General features: G+C 39.0%; 1 protein-coding gene across 1 annotated transcript in view; it reads left to right on the top strand.

Annotated features, from left to right (window-relative positions):
- KIAA1210 (KIAA1210 ortholog) overlaps positions 1 to 26153 on the top strand; it is a 118350-nt gene that overhangs the window by 39342 nt on the left and 52855 nt on the right. The window contains exons 2-5 of the mRNA XM_088794910.1: positions 397 to 467; positions 5202 to 5370; positions 19563 to 19689; positions 20012 to 20143. Coding sequence (XP_088651036.1) covers positions 397 to 467; positions 5202 to 5370; positions 19563 to 19689; positions 20012 to 20143 — 499 coding nt within the window. The remainder of the gene's footprint in view (positions 1 to 396; positions 468 to 5201; positions 5371 to 19562; positions 19690 to 20011; positions 20144 to 26153) is intronic.

The raw sequence follows: 26153 nt of genomic DNA, 5'->3' as shown, positions 1-26153 counted from the left end.
ACATACTATACAATTCATCCACTTAAAGTATACAATTCAATGCATTTTAATATATTCAAAGATTTGTGTAACCATCACCACAATTAATTTTCATCACCTCAAAAATAAACCCTGTATTCTGTCACTCAAAAAACGGAAACAAAACCTAACCCCTCAACTCTAAGTAAGACTCTTTTCTTTTTCCATGTATTTGCCTATTCTGGACATTTCATTTAAATAGAATCATTGTCGTTTTTTCAGGAAAGATAATTGTCTTTAATGGTAATTCCCTTTGTATACTTTTCTTGAATAATTAAGACTCTAACTGAAGAATAAGGGGTAGGGTAAAATGATTGTGTTATGTACTGGATATCAAATGATGATCTTTTGCTTTTTTCACTTTGCATTTTACTTTAGTGACCCTACTATGGCCGAATCACTATATGAAGCTTCTGGTAGTCTGGAAGTTTTGGAGGCCAGTGATAAGCGTAAGTAGTCAATAAAATGTTGATAACTAAAAAAATAAAAATAAAATTTTTTTTAAAATGTTGATAACTAGAACTAGACTTACTTACTGTGTTTAACAACTCTGGGAATGAGTATCAAGTCACAAGAAAAAATGTTCACATCAAATTTCTAATAACATTAAGCTCAGTCCACATTTACTTTTCAGTCTTCTAACCTCTTCTCTTTCATCTCCAACTCTGATAGTCAAAAGGTTTGTCAGAGGCCCTGCAATCTTCTTTGGGGATGGTTATCAGGTTCTACTTACTAAGGCAGGAGAAATATTTCTGCTTAATTGGAAAAAAAATCAGAGCAGCCCATGATCTGGGAGATTCAACTGAGGTTTTACTGTAGATATCAATCCAGATCTAACCAACAGATAATTTGTAATTTGAGGAGTAAAAGGGATAGAAACAAAAGATGCCACCACAGGCTTCTGTTAAATAGGATTCAATTTACAAAACTTGGTTTTGTAAAACTTACTCAGATGTGCATCTATTGCCTAAATTATGGTGCCACCTTTGAGTGATAGTTGACCATGAGTGGGATAATAAAAAGGGATGCAAAAGCCACTAAACAATGATATGCTTTATTGATTCGAAAAAAGCAGGGGAGGGGGAGGAACCATAAGACATAATATGAGACACTAAACTTAAAGACAGAACTGAATTTAATAGTTCACTGGTTGTTCTTCATTTTTTGCTGAATTTTCTTAGTAGTGTATGGGACAGAGACTTGGTCTGGAAGGACAGAGAGAGGGGAAACTTTCTGTGGCTTCCTGGAGGCCTGACTTCACTAATGATGTGGGGTGGGGAATGCAGAGTTTGTTGCATGGATCCTTCAGGGCACAGCTTGGGTTTTCATCTCAGTGTCACCATTGTTTAGTATTGGGTCTCAGAGAGAAAGAGTGATAGACACTAAAAAATATTTAACGAATGAATTAATAAATAAATGAATGATTGGCCTCCTCACCAAGGAAGCCCCAAGCAACTGACCTATCTATTTGGCTATGAGCTAGCCAGATACTTACAAAAGATGATGGCAATGTGGCACAGCTTGATGAAGAGTGGAGGTAAGGAAATGCCTTTTCTCTGTTTCCAAGATTTTTTTTGGAAAATATTTGGGTACATTTTTTTTAAATGTTTTATTTGTTGTAAGTGTGTTTTTCCAGAACCCATCAGCTCCAAGTCAAGTAGTTGTCTTCAATCTAGTTGTGGAGGGCACAACTCACAGTGGCCCATGTGGGGATCGAACTGGCAACCCTGTTGTTAAGAGCACCGCGCTCTTACCAACTGAGCCATCCGCTCACCTGGTACACTTTTAGTATTAGTCATCATAGCCAGAGGATTAAGGTGGCTGTTGGAATGTTGAAGGGAAGAAAGATTAGTTAGAAATGTTCCTTTCCAAGCAGCAATGCAAGAGAAGAAGGTCACCATTATGCAATGCATTTTTAAAGCTCACTAAGTTCATCCAGTTGGGCTGCCTGTGTGCATGGTGGCTAAGCAAATATACAACCCCAAAACAATGATATTGTCATTGGATTTAGTAGTGTTTTCTTCTCTGGGGGAAAATCCTGCCTTCCATGGGATGTTTTCAAATGGCGTGTAACGCATTGCAGGCTCTCATTGCATGAGGATGTTGAAAGCTACTTCCTGTTTGAGAATACATAGTTCTTGGGCTTGGACAGGGAAATCAATGGCTTTGTTATAGGAGAAGTCCAGACAGCTGTCATCTGTCAGCTGTCAGCTCACTGACTACTACTGCTGCACCTTGTGGGGACATAAGGTACCCACTGTATAGGCGATTTACATAAATATTGCTGAATACAAATGTGGGTTTTGACCCAAACCTGCTGTCTATGTCTATCTACGCTTTACACTTTTAGCAGCTTCTGAAACCAACCCACACAGGCCTCAGCTGCTGGCAATTTAAAGGTACCCCTTTAAAAAAGAAAGCTTGAAAGGCCAATTTATACATTTGAATGTATAGCAACTGTCTCGGGTTCCATTAGGGTTTCAAAAGTAACATAACATGTGGACAGTTCTCAGCTTTGTAGCTCACTCCCAGGGCTCATCTCCATACATGGGGTCTGATGTGGTTGGGGATGGGAAGGTCTCCTAAGCCAAAGCAGGCTGATGACTTGGACTCTTGCAACTAACATTGGCTCTCTGCCAATGGGTTGCTCAGTAAGGCTGTGTTCAGCTTCCAAGTCACTGCCCTAGATCAATGATCAGCTAACCTACCATGTGTGGTGGTTACCATCTTTCGGTGTTTCCCAGGACCCCACCAACAAAGCTATACCACCGTCATACCCAGACTACCCCACAGGGGGCAATGGAAACATCCTTTTCCTTCTAATGTCTAAGGTTGAAAGAGACACGCACTGCTTAAGGGAATCTGAATCGTCATGGGAAAATAAGTTGTTTCTGCCCAGCAAAAAAGGAAATTAGAGGGAAAATAGGAATGTATGCAAACTTAATTTTTAGCACTTGTTACAGTTCTAGAATCACTAGTCATTTTGTTAATTTAGAAACACATAAATATGTTAATGCATAATTTTGTTTGCTCATACAATGGTTATGGTTGGTACATTCAGTTTTGAAGCCTGAAAAGTTTATTAGAAGTATTTTGATTCAGTTATTAAGTGTTTATAGATTGTGTCACAAGTGGAGCAATTCTTTTTTCCCTGTCTTTGCTGGTTTATGAGAAGCAGATTTACAACTCCAAATCCTCCAGCCTTGCCTTCCTCCTTTCCATTCTGGGATTTTGAAGCAAGAGGAACAATAATCACTGTTTCCTAATGCTGAGCATAAAGTTTCAGGAGGCCAGAAGCAGATCCACCTGTCAAGAATCAATCAGTTTTATTCCTTCTGTTTGAAAAATGGCAATGCCTGCAAGAGCTAAAATGTAGCATGCCTCCTTCCTGTGTGTGACAGGACAATACCCAATTCGTCCTCACTGGGCAGGAATTATTTAGTGGTGTGTTGGAGCTGGCTCACATTGACTTGGGAGACTGCGCACATCTCTTCCCAAATGTCATGTTAGTAAGTTGAGATTTACCATGGTGGGAGTACTTACACTGCAGAAATTAGGCATATACTATAAATATGAGCATTTTCCCCAGAGATCCAGTTGGTAAATATTTTCCCGCAAAAGCTGATTGTCATAATTAGTATGGCAATGAAGGTTTTATATAAAAACCTCACTATTGCATAGATTTTAAAAATCATTTGCGGGTGGGGAGATGAAAAGAGAAGGCCATATAGCAAAATATAGATTATTTTAGAGCCAGGGTACTGTGTACTGTATACTGTATACTTTTCAGCACTTTCACGTTGAATCTTCACAGTAGTTCTATGAAGTCAGATATCAATTTAAATATTAATTTATTGTCAGGGAGATTAGTTTAATTTTTTTTCCTGAAAAAATTTGAGGAAAGGAACTGGGGAAAATATAGATTTTCTGCTGTATCTTCATGTTTTATTCTTTCTATCTCTACATAGAATTACCAAGTTTGTCCTAACCATGACCTTTTATAGGTACATCCTAGTAGGTGAGAAATTGCCCAAATCATCTAAAACTGAAATTACTTAAGCAGCAATTGTCAAGCAAACAGTCCTGTATAGTCTTTTCATTGTCCTACCCCATGCTGGCTTCTGCTTCTAATCATGTATATCTTAGAGTTCACTGTTGAGTTATAGATATGGGGCTGTTTCCCCTTGTCTATAGATAGAAAGATATAATGGATAGATCAATTCTATAGATAAAATTGAATCTGGTCTTAATAAACAAGTAATTATTGATTCCCTAATACTAGCTCACATTTTTAGCATTTGCTACATGTCAGATATTATGCTAAGCTCTTCACCTGCATTATTTACAATTTACATTAACCCCATTAAGGCCCAGTGCTTAAATTATAAGATTCTTCAGGATGACTCTACATAGTGATCCTAATTTAAGGGAAGTGACAAGCTGTATTGGTGTTCTGTACCCATCAATGGACTCAGTCGTCCCTCGAGTGTTACTGCATACCTTGCACTTTGCTAGTTGCTAAAGGGGATGCTAAAGAGGGCCTGCCTACAGGCCCTTTTGTCTTCCCAATTCCAAGCCCTCTTCGTTGCTCATAAATTCCTTCTTCAAGGAACTCTTCCCTGATGGCAACAACTGACCACACTCACTCTTTGGGTCTACATCCTTTCAGCACACAGGCTGGGCGTTACCAACTCTCACATGGAATTCCAAGGGTCCTGAAGTCCTGGGAAGTACTAACTCCCACTTGGATTCCACATGTGGAAGCTTGGCTCCCCAGCTGGATTGTGATGACTCTAGCCACCAGAGTGGAATCGAGGGTACCAAGTGCTTATGTTGGCTCAATAATTGCTGCATATGAATGAACTTCTTAGGGCCAGGAAATAAGTGTGTGTTAATAGTTGAAATTGAGAGAAAAGTGAATGCCTGGTGAGTTGGACCCAAGTAGAGGCTGCCCAAAGACTATAAGGTGGGGCCTGAGATTCTGCTCTCACCAGAAACTCAGAAATTTTGTTACTGAGTTATTAAAAAGAGAGCAAACCAAATGAATGGTGCTGTGGTCCCTGGGGGCACAGGCCAAGCTCTGCAGGGATCACAGTCCTCCTTCCTGTTACAAAGCTCTTGTTTCCTCTCCTGTCTTCTCTTCCACCATCATATTCTGCCTCACTTTCATTCCCAAATTCCAGGAAAGAAGAAATCCAAATTTAAAGCCCTTAAGAGTTTTTTTGGCAAGAAGAAGAAAAAAGAGCCTGAAGATGCCCACAGAGGTAGGAGGCTGAAACCAAAGGTGTCAAGCACCAATATTAACATCTCTTCTCTGAAGCCGATTCAGGCAGATCAACAAACTGAGCCTAGGTAAGCTCTGGTGTGGTGGTAGAGGGGGATGGAGAGAGGGGAAAGGGAGGTAGCTTGGTTCAGGTCCCCCTTTGGCAGCCAAATCACTGGTGGGCCTTTGGTCCCAGGGACTCTTGGCCTCCCTGCCCTTGGGGGCTGGGTCAGCAACCGTTGCCAATGTGACCATGTCCTGGGGGCCTTTCTCTGTGCTCATGTGAAAGCTTGTCATCGGGGCTGCACAGTTCAGTGGGTTGGAACATGGCAAATGGACACCTCATTCCCCAAGAGCCCTGGGTGGAGGGGGCAATAGATCAGGGATACCATTCCATATTACAGCTACAAGAACTTGAGACGTGGCATCTACCACTAGTGAGGAGCTGGAGGCCTCTTTCATAACATAAGGACAGCCTACATCTTCAGGAAACTTGGTCTGCTTTGCTTGCCTGGCCCTCAAACTATGGATTTTTGGTTACTGGGCAAGGGGAGCTAGACCTAGGAATGTGTGATTGAAATCACAGATAGTGAGGAGAGGGGAGGGAAAATGGCGGCCTGAGGTGAGCCTCTGTAAAGCTCCCCTGGAATTTACAACGAATCGAACAACAAAAACTCCACAAAGGACTCCCTGCATAGCAGACAGGCAAGACAAAGAGGCCCACTACCGAAGTCACCTACAGGTGGGAGATTCCCGTGAGCGGGGGGAGGAGGAAAGGGAGAGGTGCAGAGACGGAGCCACGCGGGCACAGGACGCAGACCTAGCTCAGTGCTCTGAACTCGCTGCATCCCGGAACTACCGCAGCTGCGGGAGAGGGAAGAACTCGGACTGCTAGGGCTCCGCTTGTGGCCCACAGGGCTGAGGGGGTAGCATGTGACTCAACTGAACCCAAAGCTCACGGTGGAGACCTCAGAGAAAAGACTGAGGGAATAAGGCTGAAAACAGTGGTTTAAGCCCTCACTGCCGAGCAGAGAACGGAAGCCTTAGGCACTGAGACTGGCCGCCCCCTCCCTACCCTCCCAGAGCTCGCCCCGCCCCCACCTGCCTGGTGCTGGGAGCGGGGCAGTGGCAATGTCAGATCAAAACAACAGAACATTTGCTGTTCTGAGAACTGTGGAACACAGACACAGATTCGCAGCCCAACAAGTTGCGGCGGGGGGCGGGGGAGCTGTGGAAGCAGGAACGGCTTTGGTGGCGGTCGCCGCTGCCGTTGCTCTGGGCCACCTCTCACAACTCACCCGGCCCCTGACCCCACCTATCTGGGCGGATCCCTGGAGGAGTAAACAGAACTGCTGAAACATACGGGCTCTGAATCTGGAGCTGGAAGAGCTTTGGAACATCAAAAGCTCTCCACATACCCACCGGGACACTGCGCCCTGTGACCTAGACGAACTATTAACAGAGGAGAAGCCCGTCTCCCAGGGAATCCCCCCATTGTGTGAGAAGCTGGAATAGTGCAGAGAAAACATAGCACTACCTTGTGGGAGAAGAAAAATAAGCTGCAGTCGGAGAAAAAAATAAAACATTCTACCAACAAGTACTAGAAAACAAAACAAAGACTGCTTCCTATAAACCTGTTGCAGAAGCCACTCCCATAGATGTCTAGGAAGAGAAATAATAAATCAGTAATCGCCATGAATAACCAAGGCAACAAGATAGCTCAGAAAGAAAGTGAAAACCCTCCAGAAAAGGCACTTAAAGATACAGAAATATGTGACTTAAATGACAGAGAATTCAAGATTGCTCTTCTGAAAAAACTCAACGAGATGCAAGAAAACACAGATAGGCAGTTAAATGAACACAAAAACACAAAGAACAGCATGAGCATTTTACGAAAGAGATTGAAATTTTTAAAAAAACCCCAAGTAGAATTTCTGGAGATTAAGAACTCAGTAGAAGAAATTAAGAATGAAATAACCAGCTTAGGTAGTAGAGTTGACCAGATGGAGGAAAGAATCAGTGACATCAAAGATAGAAACCTGGAAATTACACAGATGGAAGAAGAAAGAGACTTGAGACTTAAAAGAAATGAAAGAAATCTACAAGAACTTTCTGACTCCATCAGAAAGAGCAATATAAGAATAATGGGCATACCAGAAGGAGAAGAAAGAGAGAAAGGAACAGAGAATATATTCAAACAAATTGTCGATGAAAACTTCCCAAACTTGTGGTCAGAACTGGACCCTCGAATCCAAGAAGCAAATAGAACACCTAATTACCTCAATCCCAACAGGCCTTCTCCAAGGCACACTGTATTGAAGCTGTCTAAAATCAACGACAAAGAAAGAATCCTCAAGGCAGCCAGGGAAAAGAAGACGGTAACTTACAAAGGAAAGCCCATTAGATTATCATCATATTTTTCAGCAGAAACTCTACAAGCCAGGAGGGAGTGGAACCAAATATTCAAACTATTGAAAGAAATCATGAGCCAAGAATAATATATCCAGCAAAGATATCCTTTAGATATGAAGGAGGAATAAAGACCTTTCCAGACATACAGAAGCTGAGGGAATTTTCTAATACACGACCTGCACTACAAGAAATACTAAAGGAGGCTATTCGACCACCATCAACAGGGACAATTTGTGGCAACCAAAACTCAAAAAGGGGGAGAGTAAAGGCCTGAACCGGAATACAGGAATGGAGAAAGTAAGCGTGCTGAAGAAAATGGAATACTCTAAATATCAAACTTTCTTTTACATAAACTTAAGGGTAACCACTCAAAAAAAATCCAGAACTGAAATATATACTGTAATAAAAGAAGAAACAGAGGGAAACGTCATAGAATACCCCCACACAAATAACAGACAACAACAAAAAGGCAAAGAAACAATGGAGACACAGCCTTACCAGAAAACTTAAGATAGAATAACAGGAAATCCTCACATATCAATAATCACCCTAAATGTCAATGGACTGAACTCACCAATAAAAAGGCACAGAGTAGCAGATTGGATCAAAAAACTAAACCCAACCATATGCTGTCTCCAAGAGACACATCTCAGCTACAAGGACAAGCATAGACTCAAAGTGAAAGGGTGGAAATTGACACTCCAAGCAAATGGTATCCAGAGAAAATCAGGTGTAGCCATAATGATATCAGATGAAACAGACTTCAAGTTGAAAAAGATAACAAGAGACAAAGATGGACATTTCATAATGGTGAAGTGGACTGTACAACAAGAAGACATAACAGTCATCAATGTTTATGCCCCCAATCAGGGAGCACCGAAATATACCAAGCAACTACTAACAGAACTAAAGGAAGAAATTGACCAAAACACAATTATACCACGGGACTTAAATACATCATTGACAGCTATGGATAGATCGTCCAAACAGAAAATAAATAACGAAATAGCAGCCCTAAATGACACATTAGATGAAATGGACATAATTGACATTTATAGAGCACTTCATCCTAAAACATCAGACTGTGCATTCTTTTCTAGTGTACACGGAACATTCTCAAGGACAGACCATATATTGGGACATAAAATAAGTCTCAGCAAATTTAAGAAGATTGAAATCATACCAAACATATTCTCTGATCACAAGGCTTTGAAATTGGATATCAACTGCAAAAGGAAAGGGGGGAAAAACACAAATACATGGAGATAAAACAACATACTTTTAAAGAACGACTGGGTCAAAGAAGTTAGAGGAGAGATCAAAAGATACATAGAAACAAATGACAATGAAAATACATCCTACCAAAATTTTTCAGGTTATACTGCCCATTAACAGTTAGCACATAGAAGGTCCTTAAGAAGGTCCTTAATTCCCTATGTTGTACTCCACATTCCCTGAATACACACACACACACACACACACACACACACACACACACACACTGGGGGTGACAAAAATTGTATACTAGTGGACACTTTGGTCAATGTTGCTCAAGCAGTAGTAGTTTGTTATAATCAGAAGTGTCTGGACGCTGATGGTAACCACTTTGAGCACCTTTTGTAATTGCAGAAGTCAAACGTGATTTGTATTCATCTTTTGTTATTAGTATTTTTTGAGTATTACAATCTTAATGCAGTTTTCCTTTCTTAAAATGTGTATACATTTTTTGGCACCCTTTGTGTGTGTGTGTGTGTGTGTGTGTGTGTGTAAATCTATTTAATGGAATTTTAACAGCTATAGTCGATGTCAAAGGGTAGTAGAGTGGGGGGTTATCACTTTGCGAAGGGTGTAAATATCTAACTATTACATTGTTTTGTACACCTGAAACTAAGAAAAAAAAGAAGGACCTTGATGAGTGCATTGAATGTGAGGAATTTCAGACAGCTTTGCTAGTAGGGGAGATGGTTTTCGACAGTGGGGCTTGTTTCATACCTCACAAATCATACCATTATAGATTATTGCCTTGTAGCTCTAAGTAAGGCTAAGACTAGCCCAGCTAAAAACTGCAAGGTAGGGTGGGGGAGGGGCATGTGGGTTTACTCTGTGTAATCTCTACAAATTGACAAGGGCTGTCTCTACTAAAGTTCTACATTTCCACTTCTTACTTGCCCCCACCCCCTCCAAAATGGTCCATTTAGTCTGATGCACTCTCCATAGTAAGATGGTGTGTGCATGTACACCTCTCTGATGGAGGTGGGGGTAGGAGGGATGGAGAGAGTGAGTGTCAGTGCGTGAATGATTTCATATATGAGGAAGGGTGTTTTTCTAAGGACGTGAGATAGGTCTTTCTTTTGCAAGGAGCATAAATTAATTAAGAGTATAATTTAGGAGACCTGAAGATCACCCCTGACCCCAGTCTCTTGCTTAATGTGCGCAGGGAGAAACCCTGGAGAATGTTACTCAGGAGTTAGGAAGGGAGATTGGCTTTTTTCATCCATTGAAACAATCAATCGTAACAAAACAGTCAGCCCTCCTCTGGACTGTACAATAGAGCTAGTATCTATTTCCAAGACTGTATTAAGCTGTATCTGATAGAATGGACAAATTCCATTCCTCCATGTGATTTTTTAATGGAAACTGATGTAATGTGTTTCATGGCTTTTTAAATAAGGTCAACTTTTGTTTGGAATTTTGGATGTGTTTTCTTCTTTTTGACACCAGGGAGCAAATCAATAATCACTAGATATGTTCAGTGGACAAGAGGATTGGTTTCTGACAAACTTGGCTACATCCAGTGCTAATGTGATCCTTTGATCAGGGAGGGCTTAGCACCAGAGAGCCAATCGAACAGCTGCACGCTGGTGGATGCATAGCCTGGAAATGACAAGAGTTTCTAAGCCCACTCATGGTCTAAGATTTCCTTGCAGTTTTTCTAGGGGAGGTAGGGTAGTCAAAGATGCTACATTGGTCCCAAGCCCGATGTGAGGCAGCAGGTCATAGAGAAGCAGTGAATGAAAGAGTGTATGTGTGCGTAATGAGCAAATGTGTATATGAAGAGACGTCTAGAAACACTTCACTCTTTTTTTAAAATGATTTTTATTAAAAATATAGCTAACATACAATATTATATTAGTTTCAAGGGTACACCATAGTTATTCAACATTTACTCATATATGCCTAAAAAAGTGATCACCATGATAAGTCCAGCGACCATCTGACACTACCATGCTATCACAATATTATTGAGTATACTTCCTAGGCTGTATATTACATCCCCATGATTTATTTATTTTGTACCTGGAAATTTGGACCTCTTATTCTCTTCAACTTTTTCGCCCTTTAAAAATTTTTCAATTACGGTTTAAAAAAAATTAGTTTCAGGTGTACAAAACAATGTAATAGTTAGACATTTATCATTTATATCCCTTACACAGTGACAAGCCCCCTCCCACCTTCTACTACCCCTCTGATATCACATACAGCCATTACGTTTCCACTGTCTCTATTCCTAATGCTGTACACCACTTCTTGTAACTATATATGTATATATATATAAACTTGTAGTTGACATTCATTATTGTTCAGCTTCAGCTTCAGGTGTACAGTGCAGTGATAAGGCATCTACATCTTCCCTGAGGTGATCTCCCTAATGAGACAAGTGTCCATCGGATGCCCTACAAAATCTTTAAAACATTATTGATTACATTCCCCAAATTAACTTTCGTGATCCTGTGGTAATCTTGCGGTTACTAACTATGCTTTCTAATCCCCTCACCTTTCCCCTTATCCCCAGCACCCCCTCCCATCTAGCAACCCTCAGTTTTTCCTCTATGTCTCTGAAACGGTTTCTGATTAGTTCATTCATTTATTCTTTTCTTTAGATTCCACATATAAGTGAAATCATACGGTATTTGTATTTCTCTGTCTGACTTATTTCACTTAACATAATGTTCTCTAGGTCCATCTATGTTGTTGCAAATGGTAAGGTTTCTTTCTTCTTTATGGCTGCGTAATACTCCATTGTATAAATGTACCACAGTTTCTTAATCCAGTCATCTACCGATGGGCATTTTGGTTGTTTCCATGTCTTGGCTATTGTGTATAGTGCTGCAATAAACATAGGGGTGCATAAATTTTTTTGAATTAGAGTTTTGGATTTCTCCGGATAGATACCTAGGAGTGGAATTGCTGGATCATAAGGTAGTTCCATTTTCAGATTTTTGAGATACCTCCAAACTGTTTTCCATAGTGGCTGCACCAATCTGCATTCCCACCAACAGTGCACAGGGTTCTCTTTTCTCCACATCCTCGCCAGCACTTGTTGTTTGTTGATTTATTGATGATAGCCATTTTGACTGGGGTGAGATGGTATCTCATTGTGGTTTTTATTTGCATTTCTCTGATGATTAGTGATTTGGGCATTTTTTCATATGTCTGTTTGCCATCTGTATGTCCTTTTCAGGAAAATGTCTCTTCATGTCCTCTGCCCATTTTTAAATTGGGTTGTTTGGTTTTTTGGAGTTGAGTTGAGTGAGTGTTTTTTATAAATTTGTGATATTAACCCCTTATCGGATATATCGTTGGCAAATATCTTTTCCCATTCAGTAGGATCCCTTTTTGTTTTATTGATGGTTTTCTTTGCTGTGAAAAAGCTTTTTAGTTTGATGTAATCCCACATGTTTATTTTTTCTCTTACTTCCCTTGCCCGAGGGGATATATCAGTAAAAATCTTACTCCAGGTAATTTCTGTAAAGTTTCTTCCTATAGTTTCTTCTAGTAATTTTATGGTTTCAGGTCTTACATTTAAGTCTTTAAGCTGTTTTGAATTTATTTTTGTATATGGTGTAAGGAGGTGGTCCAGCTTCATTTTTTTTTTTTTGCATGTGTCTGTCCAGGTTTCCCAGCGCCATTTATTGAATAGACTGTCTTTACCCCACAGTAAATTCTTGCTTCCAATTGTTGTAGATTAAATGACCATATAGGCATGGATTTATTTCTGGGCTGTCTATTCTGTTCCACTGATCTATGTGTCTGTTTTTATGACAGTACCATGCTGTTTTGATTACTGTAGGCTTGTAGTATAATTTGATGTCAGGTATTCTTATACCTCCCACTTTGTTCTTATTTCTCAAGATTGCTGAAGCTATCCGGGGTCTTTTATGGTCCCATATAAATTTTACGATTATATGTTCTATTTCTGTGAAAAATGTCATTGGTAGTTTGATAGAAATTGCGTTGAATCTGTATATTGCCTTAGGCAGTATGGACATTTTAAGTACATTAATTCTTCCTACCCATGAACATGGTATGTGTTTCCATCTATTTGTATCTTCTTTCAATTCTTTCTTCAGTGTCTTATAATTTTCTGAGTACAGACCTTTTGCTTCTTTGGTTAAATTTATTCCCAGGTATTTTATAGTCTTTGAAGCAACTGAAAATGGGAGTGTTTTCTTCATTTCTCCTTCTGATGTTTTATTATTGGTATATACAAATGCAACTGATTTCTGAATATTAATTTTATTTCCTGCTACTTTACTAACTTCATTCGTCAGCTCTAATAGTTTCTTGGTGGAGTCTTTAGGGTTCTCTATATGTAGTATCATGTCATCCGCATATAATGATAATTTTACTTCCTCCTTACCGATTTGGATGCCTTTTATTTCCTTTTCTTGTCTGATTGCTGTGTCTAGAACTTCCAGCATTATGTTGAATAGAAGTGGAGAAAGTGGGCAACCTTGCCTTCTTACTGATCTTAGGGGGAATGGTTTTAGCTTTTCCCCATTGAGTATGATGTTATCTGTGGGTTTATCATATATGGCCTTTATTGTGTTGAGATATGATCCCTCTATTCCCACTTTCTTAAGGCTTTTTATCATAAATGGCTGCTGGATTTTGTCAAATGCTTTTTCTGCATCTATTGATATGATCATATGATTTTTATTTTTCATTTCATTAATGTGGTGTATCACATTAATTGATTTCCAGATGTTGAACACCCTTGCATACCAGGGATGAATCCCACTTGATCATGGTGTATGATCTTTTTAATGTATTGCTGAATTCTGTTCACTAATATTTTGTTGAGGATTTTTGCATCTATGTTCATTAGAGATATCGGACTGTAGTTTTCTTTTTTTGTAGTGTCTTTGTCTGATTTTGGGATCAGGGTGATAGTAGCCTCATAAAAAGTGTTTGGGAGCCTTCCCTCCTTCTGGAATTTTTGAAAGAGTTTGAGGAGAATAGGTGATAATTTTTTTTTTTTAACGTTTTTTAAAATTCACCTGTAAAGCCATCTGGTCCAGGGCTTTTGTTTGTTGGGAGCTTGTTGATTACTGATTCAATTCTCCTGATGGTAATCAGTCTATTCAGGTTTTCTGTTTCTTCTTGAGTTAGCCTTGGAACGTTGTACACCTCTAGAAAATTGTCCATTTCTTCCAGATTGTCAAATTTGTTGGCATATAGTTGTTCATATTAATTTCTTAATTTTTTTTGTATTTCTGTGGTATCTGTTGTCACTTATCCTCTTTCATTTCTGATTTTATTAATGTGGGTCCTCTCTTTTTTTTAATGAGTCTGGCTAAAGGTTTGTCAATTTTGTTTATCTTCTCTAAAAGCCAACTCTGGATTCATTGATCTTTTGTATTGTTTTTCTGGTTTCTCTTTCATTTATTTCCGCTCTGATCTTTATTATCTCCTTCCTTGTACTCCCTTTGGGCTTATTTTGCTGTTCTTTTTCCAGATTGCTTAAATGTGAGGATAAACTGTTGATTAGTGATTTTCTTGTTTCTTTAGGTAGGCCTGCAATGCTATGAATTTCCCTCTTAGGACTGCTTTTGCTGCATCCCATAGATGTTGGGTCATCGTGTTTTCATTTTCGTTTGTCTCCAGATATCTTGATTTCTTCCTTGATCTCATGGTTGACCCATTCATTATTTAGTAACATGTTATTCAGTCTCCATGAATTGGTGTGTCTTCCAGTTTTTTTTCCTGTAGTTCATTTCTAATTTCATAGCACTGTGGTCAGAGAAGACAATTGGTATGATTTCAATTTTCTTAAATTTATCAAGACTTGTTTTGTGGCCTAACATGTGGTCTATCTTGGAAAATGTTCTATGTGCACTTGAAAAGAACGTGTATTCTACAGCTTTGGGGTGAAATGCTCCGATAATATCGATTAAGTCCAAGTGGTCCAATGTGTCATTTAAGGCCATTGTTTCCATATTGATTTTCTGTCTGGAAGACCTGTCCCTGTTGTCAGAGATGTGTTGAAGTTCCCTACTATGATAGTGTTACTGTTGATTTCTGGCTTTATGTCAGTCAATATCTGTTTTATGTATTTAGTGCTCCTATGTTGGGTGCATAAATGTTTACTAGGGTTATGTCCTCTTGTTGGATTGATCTCTTTATTATTATATAGTGTCCATCTTTGTCTTTTAATATGTTCTTCATTTAAAAGTCTGTTTTGTCAGATATAAGTATTGCAACTCCAGCTTTTTTCTCATTTCCATTTCCATGAAATATCTTACTTCAACCCTTCACTTTCAGCCTGTGTGTGCCTTTTGATCTGAGGTGAGTCTCTTGTATACAGCATATACAAGGGTTTTGCTTTCTTATCCACTCAGCCACCCTATGTCTCTTGATTGGAGCATTTAATCCATTAGCATTTAAACTGATTATTGATAGGTACAGAGTAATTGCCATTTTTAAAAATTGTAGTTAGATTGTTTTCATCTTTCTTCTATTTACAGAAACCCTTTTAATACTTGCTGCAATGCTGGCTTGGTGGTAAGAAATTCCTTTAGCTTATTCTTTTCTGGAAGCTCTTTATCTCTCCGTCAATTTTTAATGATAGCCTTGCTGGATAAAGCAATCTAGATTGTAGGCCTTTGTTTTCCATCACTTTGAGTATCTCCTGCCACTCCCCTCTGGCCTGCAATGTTTCTATAAAAAGTGATTTGATAGTCTTATGGGAGTTTCCTTTTATGTAACCCTCTGTCTTTCTCTTGCTGCTTTTAGGATTCTCTCTTTGTCTTTAACCTTTGCCATTTTAACTATAATGTGTCTTGGTGTGGACCTGTTTGGGTTTATCCTGGTCGGAACTCTCTGCACTTCCTGGACTTGCATGTCATTTTCCTTCACCAGGTTAGGGAAGTTTTTGGACATTATTACTTCCAATATGTTCTCAATCCCTTGCTTCCTCTCTTCACCTTCTGGTATTCCTATGATGCGCATGCTGTTGTGCTTGATGTTATCCCAGAGTTCTCTTAAACCATTCTCATTGTTTTTTATTCTTTTTTCTTTTTGTTGTTCTGTTTGGGTGATCTCTGCTAATTTGTCTTGTAAGTCGCTGATTGGATCCTCTGCTTCATCTAACCTGCTGGTAATTTCGTCAAGTGTGTTCTTTATTTCAGTTACTGCATTCTTTAGTTCTAACTGGTTTTTCATTATGATTTCTGTATCCTTCTTTACGTCATCACTAAGCTCCTTAAACATTCTTATCATCAGTGTTCTGAACTCTGTCTCTGATCAGTTGGTTACCTCTATTTCATTTGGTTCCAATTCAGGAGGTTTCTTCTGTTCTTTTATTTGGGACATGTTTCTTTGTTTCCCCATTCTGGCTGACTCTCTGTGTTTGCTTCGATGTATTAGGTAGATCCCCTAGGGTTCTTAGTTTTGCTGGGTTATCTTATGTAGTATGTGTCCTTTATATTTGACTTGCACCACTTCCTTCTTCTCCTCTGCATGTGCTCCAAAGGTGACTCTTGTGTTGTGCATATTGTCCTATTAAAGTTGATCTTTAATTGCTTTTAACTTGTGAGTAAGTGGAATTGACTCCTAGGCTGACTAATTGTGAGACTTTTCTCTGCCCTCAGCAGGATATTCTGCTGCATGAGGGTTGACCACTTAAATGAGGTTTGGTCTCAATGGGCTCCGTTGCCTGTAGAGAATTCCCTCTGGGTGTGTCACTTGTAGGTCAAACTCTGTGGTACTTTGGTTTGGTCTGAGTTGGTCTCTGGATGTGTTGAATCTTGTGCCTCTTAAGCTGGACACTGGTGTAGGGAAATTTCAGAACAAAGCAAATCACCAAGTACAACAACAACAACAACAACAAAGAAAAAACCAAATACACTCACATGTAAAAACAACCGATAACCTACACTTGACACAGGCAAATACATCAAAGATATAAAAACAAAACAAAACAAAAAAGCAGCGCCAGTCTTGGCTTAAGCCCACCAAGTAATCTCCAGGTTTTCCTCTGCTATACCAAAGAGTACTCTGCGTATTGTGCAAGCAGAGCCGGTCACCTGGTGCGCAGAGTGACTTTGGGACTATAGATTTAGATGAGTGGGGCTAAGGAGTCTGGATAGTAGTTTTTACAAAGTCAGTGCGGTTTCTGCTCTTGCCTGCACACAGCACCACCAGCCCTGTGCCCAGGTCTCCTGAGTCTTAGGGCACTTCTTCCGTGTGTGTGTGTGTGTGTGTGTGTGTGTGTGTGTGTGTGTGTGTATGTGGTGGGTGGGAGATTTCTGAGCTTCTGAAAGCCCAGAGCTGCATCTGCTGCCTGCTGCTGACCCCTGGGTGTGTCTCCGCAGTTGCAATTGCCCTGCCTTAGGCAAGCCAGAAAGGGTGGGGGCTGGGGATGGAGGGGTCTTTTCTCCCCCAGCCCAGCCGTGTCACACTCTTCTTGCAGGCGAGAAAAGGTGGTGACTGGGCATGGAGGAGTCTCTTCTCTCCTAGCCCAGCAAAATTCACACTCTTCCCAGCCTCTTCTCTAGGTCAGAGCTGTATGCCAGTCTTCCCAGAGCCTGAGCACTAAGGCTCCTCTGTAATCTGACACTACTCCTCAGTTTAGGGGCCAGCTTAAGTCTCTGAAAGGGTGGGGCTAGGATTGGAAGAGCGGGGGTGGGGGTGGGGGGTGGGGGGGAGGGGCCCAGGTATGGAGTTTGTGTCCTTTGTCCGGCCTAGGGCCCAACTGGAGGTCTCAGCTGAGGTTACTGCCTCAAATGCTGGACATGCTGCCCTCTGGGCGGGAGAGATCAGCTGTGGGTCGCAGGGAAAGAGCCCACCTCCTGGCTTTTGTGGTCTCTGTTCTGTCCTGGGATCCCCTGCATCTCCACTCTGCTCCCTTCCCTCTTCCCCTGCTCGCCCAATTTGCCCACCTTCAAGTAATCCTCATACAAGTCTCTTAGCTGTTCTGTGTGATGAGCAGAGAGTCCTTTGATGGGTTAGAGATGTTCTGTTTGTGGTAAGATCCAGAAGAGAACTCAAGAAGTTAGCCTTGCTGCCACCATTCCTATGATGTCAACCTCTGGATTTTTTTTTAAGTTACATTTTTGGATTGTTCATTGCAAGTATATAGAAATACAATCAATTTTTGTGTATTGATTTAATATCCTGTAACCTTATGGGACTTGTTTCATTAGTTCTAATAGTTTTAAATGGATTCCTTGGGAGTTTTATACACAAGATCAAGTCATCTGTGAGGAGACATAATTTCACTTCTTCCTGTCCAATATGGACGCCTTTTATGTAGTTTTTGTTTGTTTGTTTGTTTTTTGCGTTTTTTTTTTTTTTTTTACCTAATTTCCCTGGTGAGAACCCCCAGTACAATGTTGAACAAAAGTGACAAGAGCAGATATCCTTGTCTTGCTCCTGTTTTGAGGGAGAAATCATCCATTCTTTCATTATTAAGTATGGATATTAGCTGTGGGTTTCTCACAGATGTCTTCTGTCAAAGTTGAGGATACTTAACATAAAAGGGTGTTGCACTTTACAAGTGCTTTTTTTGCGCCTATTTAAATGACCATGTGGTTTTTGCTTTTGTTTTATTGATATGGTATATTATATTAATTGATTTTTATATATTAAAACAACCTTGTATTCCTTGCAAATCCTACTTGGTCATAGTGTGTAATTCTCTTTATATGTTGCTAGATTCTGATTGCTGGTATTTTATTGAGGAATTTTGCATCTATATTCATAAGAGAGAATTGTCTGTAGCTTTTCTTCTTGTGATGTCTGGTTGAAAACTGTAAAAGGTAAAGTGTATTCCTAAATCCCAAAAGGAGTTTTTTGTGTCTTTAGCCTTTCATTTGTTTTTAACTTTCATTTGGTTTTTCTTAGCACATAACTGTCATTAACCTGGCTCCATTTCCAATCGGATGGTATTTCCATGAGGGTTTAGCAAGCTGAGGGTGTGGATAGAGGAATGGTAGGTGCATAAGATGATGCTGAATATTGGATAGAAGTATCGCAGAACCTGTGTGAAAAAGGAAAAGACCTGGTGAATGAAAGTTTCCAGCATCTGGGCATATATTTGATATTTTAAACAAATCAAAACAACAGAGAGAAATTTGGATGTAAAAGATCTTTTATAACTCTCACCTTAATAATATCAAGACTCAGGGTCTTCCCTCCCATTCCATAAAGTTTCCACCATTGAATTGTACACTTTAAATGGGTGAATTGTATGGTATATAAACCATATCTCAGTAAAACTATTGTATGAAAAAGATGTGTGTCAATCATTTAAAAAATCAAAATTAAGCAGAAGTACATAATGTAGAAAATGAAAATCCCCCTTCAGTCCATAGTGCCATGCCTCAGAGTGGCTATCCTTCTAGACTTTTTTCTATAAATATAAATGATATATGTATGTAATATATATGTATGTATTAAATGGGATCATACTGTTCTTTATTTTTTCACTTAATATCTCACGGACTCCTTTCTGTGTCAGCACATATGCATCCCCACCCGTCTTCTAAGGTATCCTTGGTAGGTCATATTATAGATATATATATATGTGTCTTTGGTTCCTGTGGCCCTTGGGCTGCTGTCACAAGAACTTTTCTTTCCTTTCCAGGGTCAAGAGACGCATGGGGAACAAATCCTTGTCCCATGACAGCATCTTCATATTGGATCCTGAGCCTGAAAGATCAGCAAGTAAAAAATGCCACTCTGCAGAATTCCAGAAAGGCAGACCTCTGCAGGTAACCTTGAACTTGAATATTAGTGCCTAACTGGACTACTCCTCTTCCATTTCCTATTCGTATCCTTCCAAAAAAAAGAAAGAGGGAGGAAATTGGCCCTACTTCTCAGCTGATTCTACCCACACAAGGCTGTTGTAAATATTGAATGAAAGAATGTATAAATATATGATGTGCTTACCTAGTGCCTAGAACACAGTGTTGGCTGGTATTAACATATTCACGTCTCTTGACACATCCAAGAGTGCCTTAAGTATTATGACAGCAACATTCCACTGTTAATATGCAAGGATGCCAACCTCCATGTTTTTTCTTTCTTCCACAGAGATCTCATGTTTTCAGAACTCTGCCTACAGCTGGTAGTATGCATGAAGCTTTTTCTGGAGCTATGGTTGGAGTTGTGACCCAGTACATGCCCAGAAGTGGAATCTGGGTTGCAGGCTCCAAGATCACTGAGGTAATAGAGTGGAATTGTTCAAAATATGGTAGCTGAGTCAGACGACCTATGCTCTCTCTGCTACTTACTGGCTCTGTAACCTTGGGCTGATAGCTTAACCTCTATGAGCCTTCCTTTCTTCATCTACAATGGGTATAATATTGATATCTACCTCGAAAGGCTGTTTATGAAGATTGGCTAAAGACTCAGCGAGGTTAAAGAAATTGCTCAAACGCACCCAGATAGTAAGTTGTAGACCTGGAAATCTCACCCAGTTGTGATGATCTCAAAAACCATGGCCTTCCCGTTTTCACAGTCTCAAAGATGTTCAACTTCTTTGTACCTGCCTCAACAGGAAGAATGGTACACCTTTAGTCTCTGTAAAATGCAGTATATACATAGCACAGTCTCTTACCTCCAACTAATCCTAACCATTGCACAGTCAGACTCTTCTGGAGCTCTGATCTAGAAATGCTTCAGAGTGAGCTGGAGATACTGCTGGGGAGATAACCCTTAGCAGCTCCCTTTCTCTTTCTCTCAGGTTGTGGGTAGGATTATACCCAAAGATTCCTGTATAACTGGGAAGGCCACACAAGGAAGAGACCCTTTTCCATTGGAGTGCTGATTATTTTTTATTTGACAAAAGGCAACCTGGTTGTTGTTTTATTTAATTAAAGTTTATTGGGGTGACAATTGTTAGTAAAGTTACATAGATTTCAGGTGTACAATTCTGTAATACATGATCCATGTCTCACATTGGGTGTTCACCACCCAGAGTCAGTTCTTTTCCTATCACCATATATTAGACCTCTTCTAGAGCCCTCCTTCCCCCTTACACTCTGGTAACCCCTAAATTATTGTCTATGTGTAGGAGTTTTTGTTCCTTCATTTGTTTGTCTTGTTCTTTTGTTGTTTTCAGTTTTATACACTATATATCAGTGAAATCATACGATTCTCTACTGTTTCTGTCTGACGTATTTCGCTTAGCACTATACTCTCAAGATCCATCCATGTTGTTACAAATGGTACTATTTCACCTTTTCTAACCACCGAATAGTGTCCCATTGTGTATGTATACCAAAACTTCTTTATCCATTCATCTATCGAAGGACATTTTGGTTGTTCCCATGTCTTGGCCACTGTAATAAAGCTGCAATGAACATTGGAGCACATGTGTCTTTATGTATAAATGTTTTCAGATTCTTTGGGTAGATACCCAGGAGAGGGATTGCTGGGTCATATGGTAATTCTATTTGTAATTTTTTGAGGAACCTCCACAATGCCTTCCATAACGGCTGCGCCAGTCTGCATTCCCACCAACAATGTATGAGGGTTCCTTTTTCTCCACAGCCTCTCCAACACTTGTTACTATTTGTCTTGTTGATGATAGCCATTCTGACTGGGGTGAGGTGATATCTCATTGTGGTTTTGATTTGCATTTCTCTGATGATTAGTGATGTTGAGCATTTTTTCATATGTCTATTGGCCATTTGTATATCCTCTTTGGAGAAATGTCTCTTCAGGTCCTCTGCCCATTTTTTAATGGGGTTGTTTGTTTTTCTGTTGTTCAGTTATATGAGTTCCTTGTATGTTTTGGATATTAGCTCATTATCGGAGGCATTGTTTGCAAAAATCTTCTCCCATTCAGCTGGTTGCCTCTTTATTTTGTTGATGGTTTCTTTTGCTGTGCAGAAGCTTTTAAGTTTCATATAGTCCCATTCATTTATTTTAGCTTTTACTTCCCTTGACTTGGAGTCAAATTCATGAAATGCTCTTTGAACCCAAGGTCCATAAGTTCAGTACCCATGTTTTCTTCTATGCAGTTTATTGTTTCACGTCTTATGCTTAGGTTTTTAATTCATTTTGAATTAATTTAGGTACATGGTGACAGATAGCAGCACAGTTTCATTCTTTTGCACATGGCCTTCCAATTATCCCAGCACCATTTATTGAAGAGACTGTCTTTTCTCCATTGGGTGTTTTTGGCTTCATGAAAAATTATCTGTCCATATTTATGTGGTTTTATTTCTGGGTTCTCAATTCTATTCCATTGGTGTGTGTGTCTGTTTCTTTGCCAATACCATGCTGTTTTGATTATTGTAGCCCTGTAGTACAAGCCAAAGTCAGGAAGGGTGGTACCTCCATTATTGTTCTTTTTTCTTAACATTGCTTTGGCTATTCAGGGTCTTTTGTGGTTCCAAACAAATCTAATCATTTTGTGTTCTATTTCTTTAAAAAATGTCCTTGGGATTTGATGGGGATAACATTAAATCTGTATATTGCTTTGGGTAATATGGCCATTTTAACTATGTTGATTCTTCCAATCCATAAGCACGGAATGTCTTTCCATTTCCTTGTGTCTTCTTCAATTTCTTTCAAAAATGTCTTATAGTTTTCACATCCTTGGTTAAGTTTATTCCTAGGTATTTTATTCTTTTTGCTATACTTGCAAAAGTAATTGTTTTCGTATTTCTTTTTCTGAGATTTCATTGTTAGTATATAGGAATGCAATGGACTTTTGTACGTTGATTTTGTAGCCGACAACTTTACTGTATTCGTTGATTGTTTCTAATACCTTTTAGGTGGAGTCTTTAGGTTTTCTATATATAACATCATGTCATCTGCAAAGAGTGATAATTTAACTTTTTCATTCCCAATTTGGATGCCTTTTATTTCTTTCCCTTGTCTGATTGCTCTGGTGAGGACTTCCAACATTACGTTGAAAAGCAGAAGTTATAGGGGACAGCCCTGTCGTGTCCCTGAAGGTAGAGCAAAGGGCTTCAGTTTTTTCACCATTAATTATGATATTAGCAGACGGCTTGTCATATATGGCCTTTATTATGTTAAGGTATTTTCCTTCTACACCTATTTTGTTAAGTGTTTTAATCATAAATGGATGTTGTATGTTGTCAAATGCTTTTTCTGCGTCAATTGATAAAATCATTTGATTTCTGTCCTTTATTTTGTTTATGTGATGTATCACATTGATGGATTTGTGTATGTTGAACCATCCTTGTGCCCCTGGGATGAACCCCACTTGGTCGTGATGAATAATCTTTTTAATGCATTGTTGTATTCGATTAGCTAGAATTTTGTTTAGGATTTTTGCATCTGCATTGATCAGAGATATTGGTCTGTAGTTTTCTTTTTTTGTGTTGTCCTTACCAGGTTTTGGTATCAGGGTAATGTTGGCTTCATCAGACTTTTGCTTTTGGGAAGGTTTTGGATGAATGATTCAATTTCGTTACTGGTGATCGGTCTGTTTAGATTTTCCAGTTCTTCATGGTGAAGCCTTGGAAGGCTATATGTTTCTAAGAACTTGTCCATTTCTTCTAGGTTATTGAATTTGGTGGCATAGAGTCCTTCATAGTGTTCTTGGATAATCCTTTGAATTTCTGTGGCATCCGTGATAACTTCCCCTTTTTCATTTCTTATTTTGTTAATTAGTGTCTTCTCTCTTTTTATCTTACTGAGTCAAGCCAAGGATTTGTCAATTTTGTTAATCTTTTCAAAGAACCAGCTGTCACATTAATTTTTCTATTCTCTTTTTGTTCTCTATTTCACTTAGTTCTGCTCTGATTTTTGTTATTTCCTTTCTTATGCTGACCTTGGGTTTCATTTGTTCTTCTTTTACTGGTTCTTTAAGGTGTAACATCAGGATATTTATTTGGGATTTTTCTTGTTTCCTGAGCTAGGCCTGTAATGAGATAAATTTCCCTCTTAAAACTGATTTCACTGCATCCCAGAAATTTTGGTAGGATGTATTTTCATTGTCATTTGTTTCTATGTGTCTTTTGATCTCTCCTCTAATTTCTTCTTTGACCCAGTCGTTCTTTAAAAGTATGTTGTTTAATCTCCATGTATTTGTGTTTTTTTTCCTGCTTTCTTTTTGCAGTTGATATCCAATTTCAAAGCCTTGTGATCAGAGAATATGCTTGGTATGATTTCAATCTTCTTAAATTTGTTGAGACTGATTTTATGTCCCAATATATGGTCTATCCTTGAGAATGTTCCATGTACACAGAAAAAAAATGTATAGTCTATTGTTTTAGGATGAAGTGCTTTATATATGAAAATTATGTCCATTTCATCTAATGTGTCATTTAGGGCTGCTATTTCATTATTTATTTTCTGTTTGGATGATCTATCCATAGCTGTCAATGATGTATTTAAGTCCCGTGGTATAATTGTGTTTTGGTCAATTTCTCCCTTTAGTTCTGTTAGTAGTTGCTTGGTATATTTCGGTGCTCCCTGATTGGGGGCATTAATATTGATGACTGTTATGTCTTCTTGTTGTATAGTACCCTTTATTATTCTGAAATGTCCATCTTTGTCTCTTGTTACATTTTTCGCCCTGAATTCTGTTTCATCTGATGTGAGTATGGCTACACCTGATTTTCTCTGGATAACATTTGCTTGGAGTGTCAATTTCCACCCTTTCACTTTGAGTCTATGCTTGTGCTTGTAGCTGAGATGTGTCTCTTGGAGACAGCATATGGTTGGGTTCAGTTTTTTGATCCAATCTGCTACTCTGTGCCTTTTTGTTGGTGAGTTCAGTCCATTTACATTTAGGGTGATTATTGATATGTGAGTATTTCCTCTCATTCTATCTTTAGTTTTCTGGTAAGGCTATGTCCTCATTGTTTCTTTTCCTTTTTGTTGTTGTCTATTATTTCTGTGTGGTGGTATTCTATGATGTTTCCCTCTGTTTCCTCTTTTATTACAGTATGTATTTCAGTTCTGGATTTTTTTTGAGTGGTTACCCTTAAGTTTATGTAAAAGAAAGTTTGATATTTAGAGTATTCCTTTTTCTTCAGCATGCTTAATTTCTCCATTCCCATATTCCGGTTCAGGCATTTACTCTTCCCATTTTTATGTTTTGGTTGCCATAAATTGTCCCTGTTGATGGTGGTCGAATTGCCTCCTTTAGTATTTCTTGTAGTGCAGGTCGTGTATTAGAAAGTTCCCTCAGCTTCTGTATGTCTGGAAAGGTCTTTATTCCTTCTTCATATCTAAAGGATATCTTTGCTGGATATATTATTCTTGGCTCATAATTTCTCTCTTTCAATAGTTTGAATATTTGGCTCCACTCCCTCCTGGCTAGTAGAGTTTCTCCTAAAAATCTGATGATATTCTAATGGGCTTTCCTTTGTAGTTTACCATCTTCTTTTCCTTGACTGTCTTGAGGATTCTTTCTTTTTTGTTGATTTTAGACAGCTTCAATACAATGTGCCTTGGAGAATTCCTGTGGGGATTGAGGTAATTAGGTGTTGTGTTTGCTTCTTGAATTTGAGGATCCAGTTCTGACCACAAATTTGGGAATTTCTCATCGACAATTTGTTTGAATATATTCTCTGTTTCCTTCTCTCTTTCTTGTCCTTCTGGTATGCCCATCATTCTTATATTGCTCTTTCTGATGGAGTCAGAAAGTTCTTGTAGAGTTTTTTCATTTCTTTTAAGTCTCAAGTCTCTTTCTTCTTCCATCTGTGTCATTTCCAGGTTTTTATCTTTGATGTCACTCTTTGTTTCCTCCATCTGGTCAACTCTACTACCTAAGCTGGATATTTCATTCTTAATTTCTTCTATTGGGTTCTTACTCTCCAGAACTTCTAGTTCGTTCTTTTTTTAAAATTTCAATCTCTATCGTAAAATTTTCATGTTGTTTGATTGTTTCTGAGTTCATATAACTTCCTTTCTGTGTTTTCTTGTATCTCATTGAGTTTATTCAGAACTGCAATCTTGAGTCTCTGTCATTTAAGTCACATATTTCCATATCTTTAAGTTCCTTTTCTGGAGAGTTTTCACTTTCTTTCTGAGATGTGTTGTTGCCTTGGTTATTCATGGCTATTACTGATTTATTATTTATCTTCCTAGACATCTACAGGAGTGGCTTCTACAACATGTTGCTAGGAAGAGGTCTTTCTTTTGTTTTCCAGTACTTGTTTGTAGAATTTTTTATTTTCTCTCTGACTGCAGCCTTTTTTTCTCTCTGACACTGCCGTGTTTTATTTTCTCTGCACTATTCCAGCTT

Source organism: Rhinolophus sinicus, chromosome 18 (assembly GCF_057876585.1).
Source record: "Rhinolophus sinicus isolate RSI-liver-muscle chromosome 18, RSI-T2T, whole genome shotgun sequence".
Lineage (NCBI taxonomy): Eukaryota > Metazoa > Chordata > Mammalia > Chiroptera > Rhinolophidae > Rhinolophus > Rhinolophus sinicus.
The sequence above is the reverse complement of the archived record's forward strand: the minus strand, read 5'-3'. Positions and strand labels throughout refer to the sequence as shown.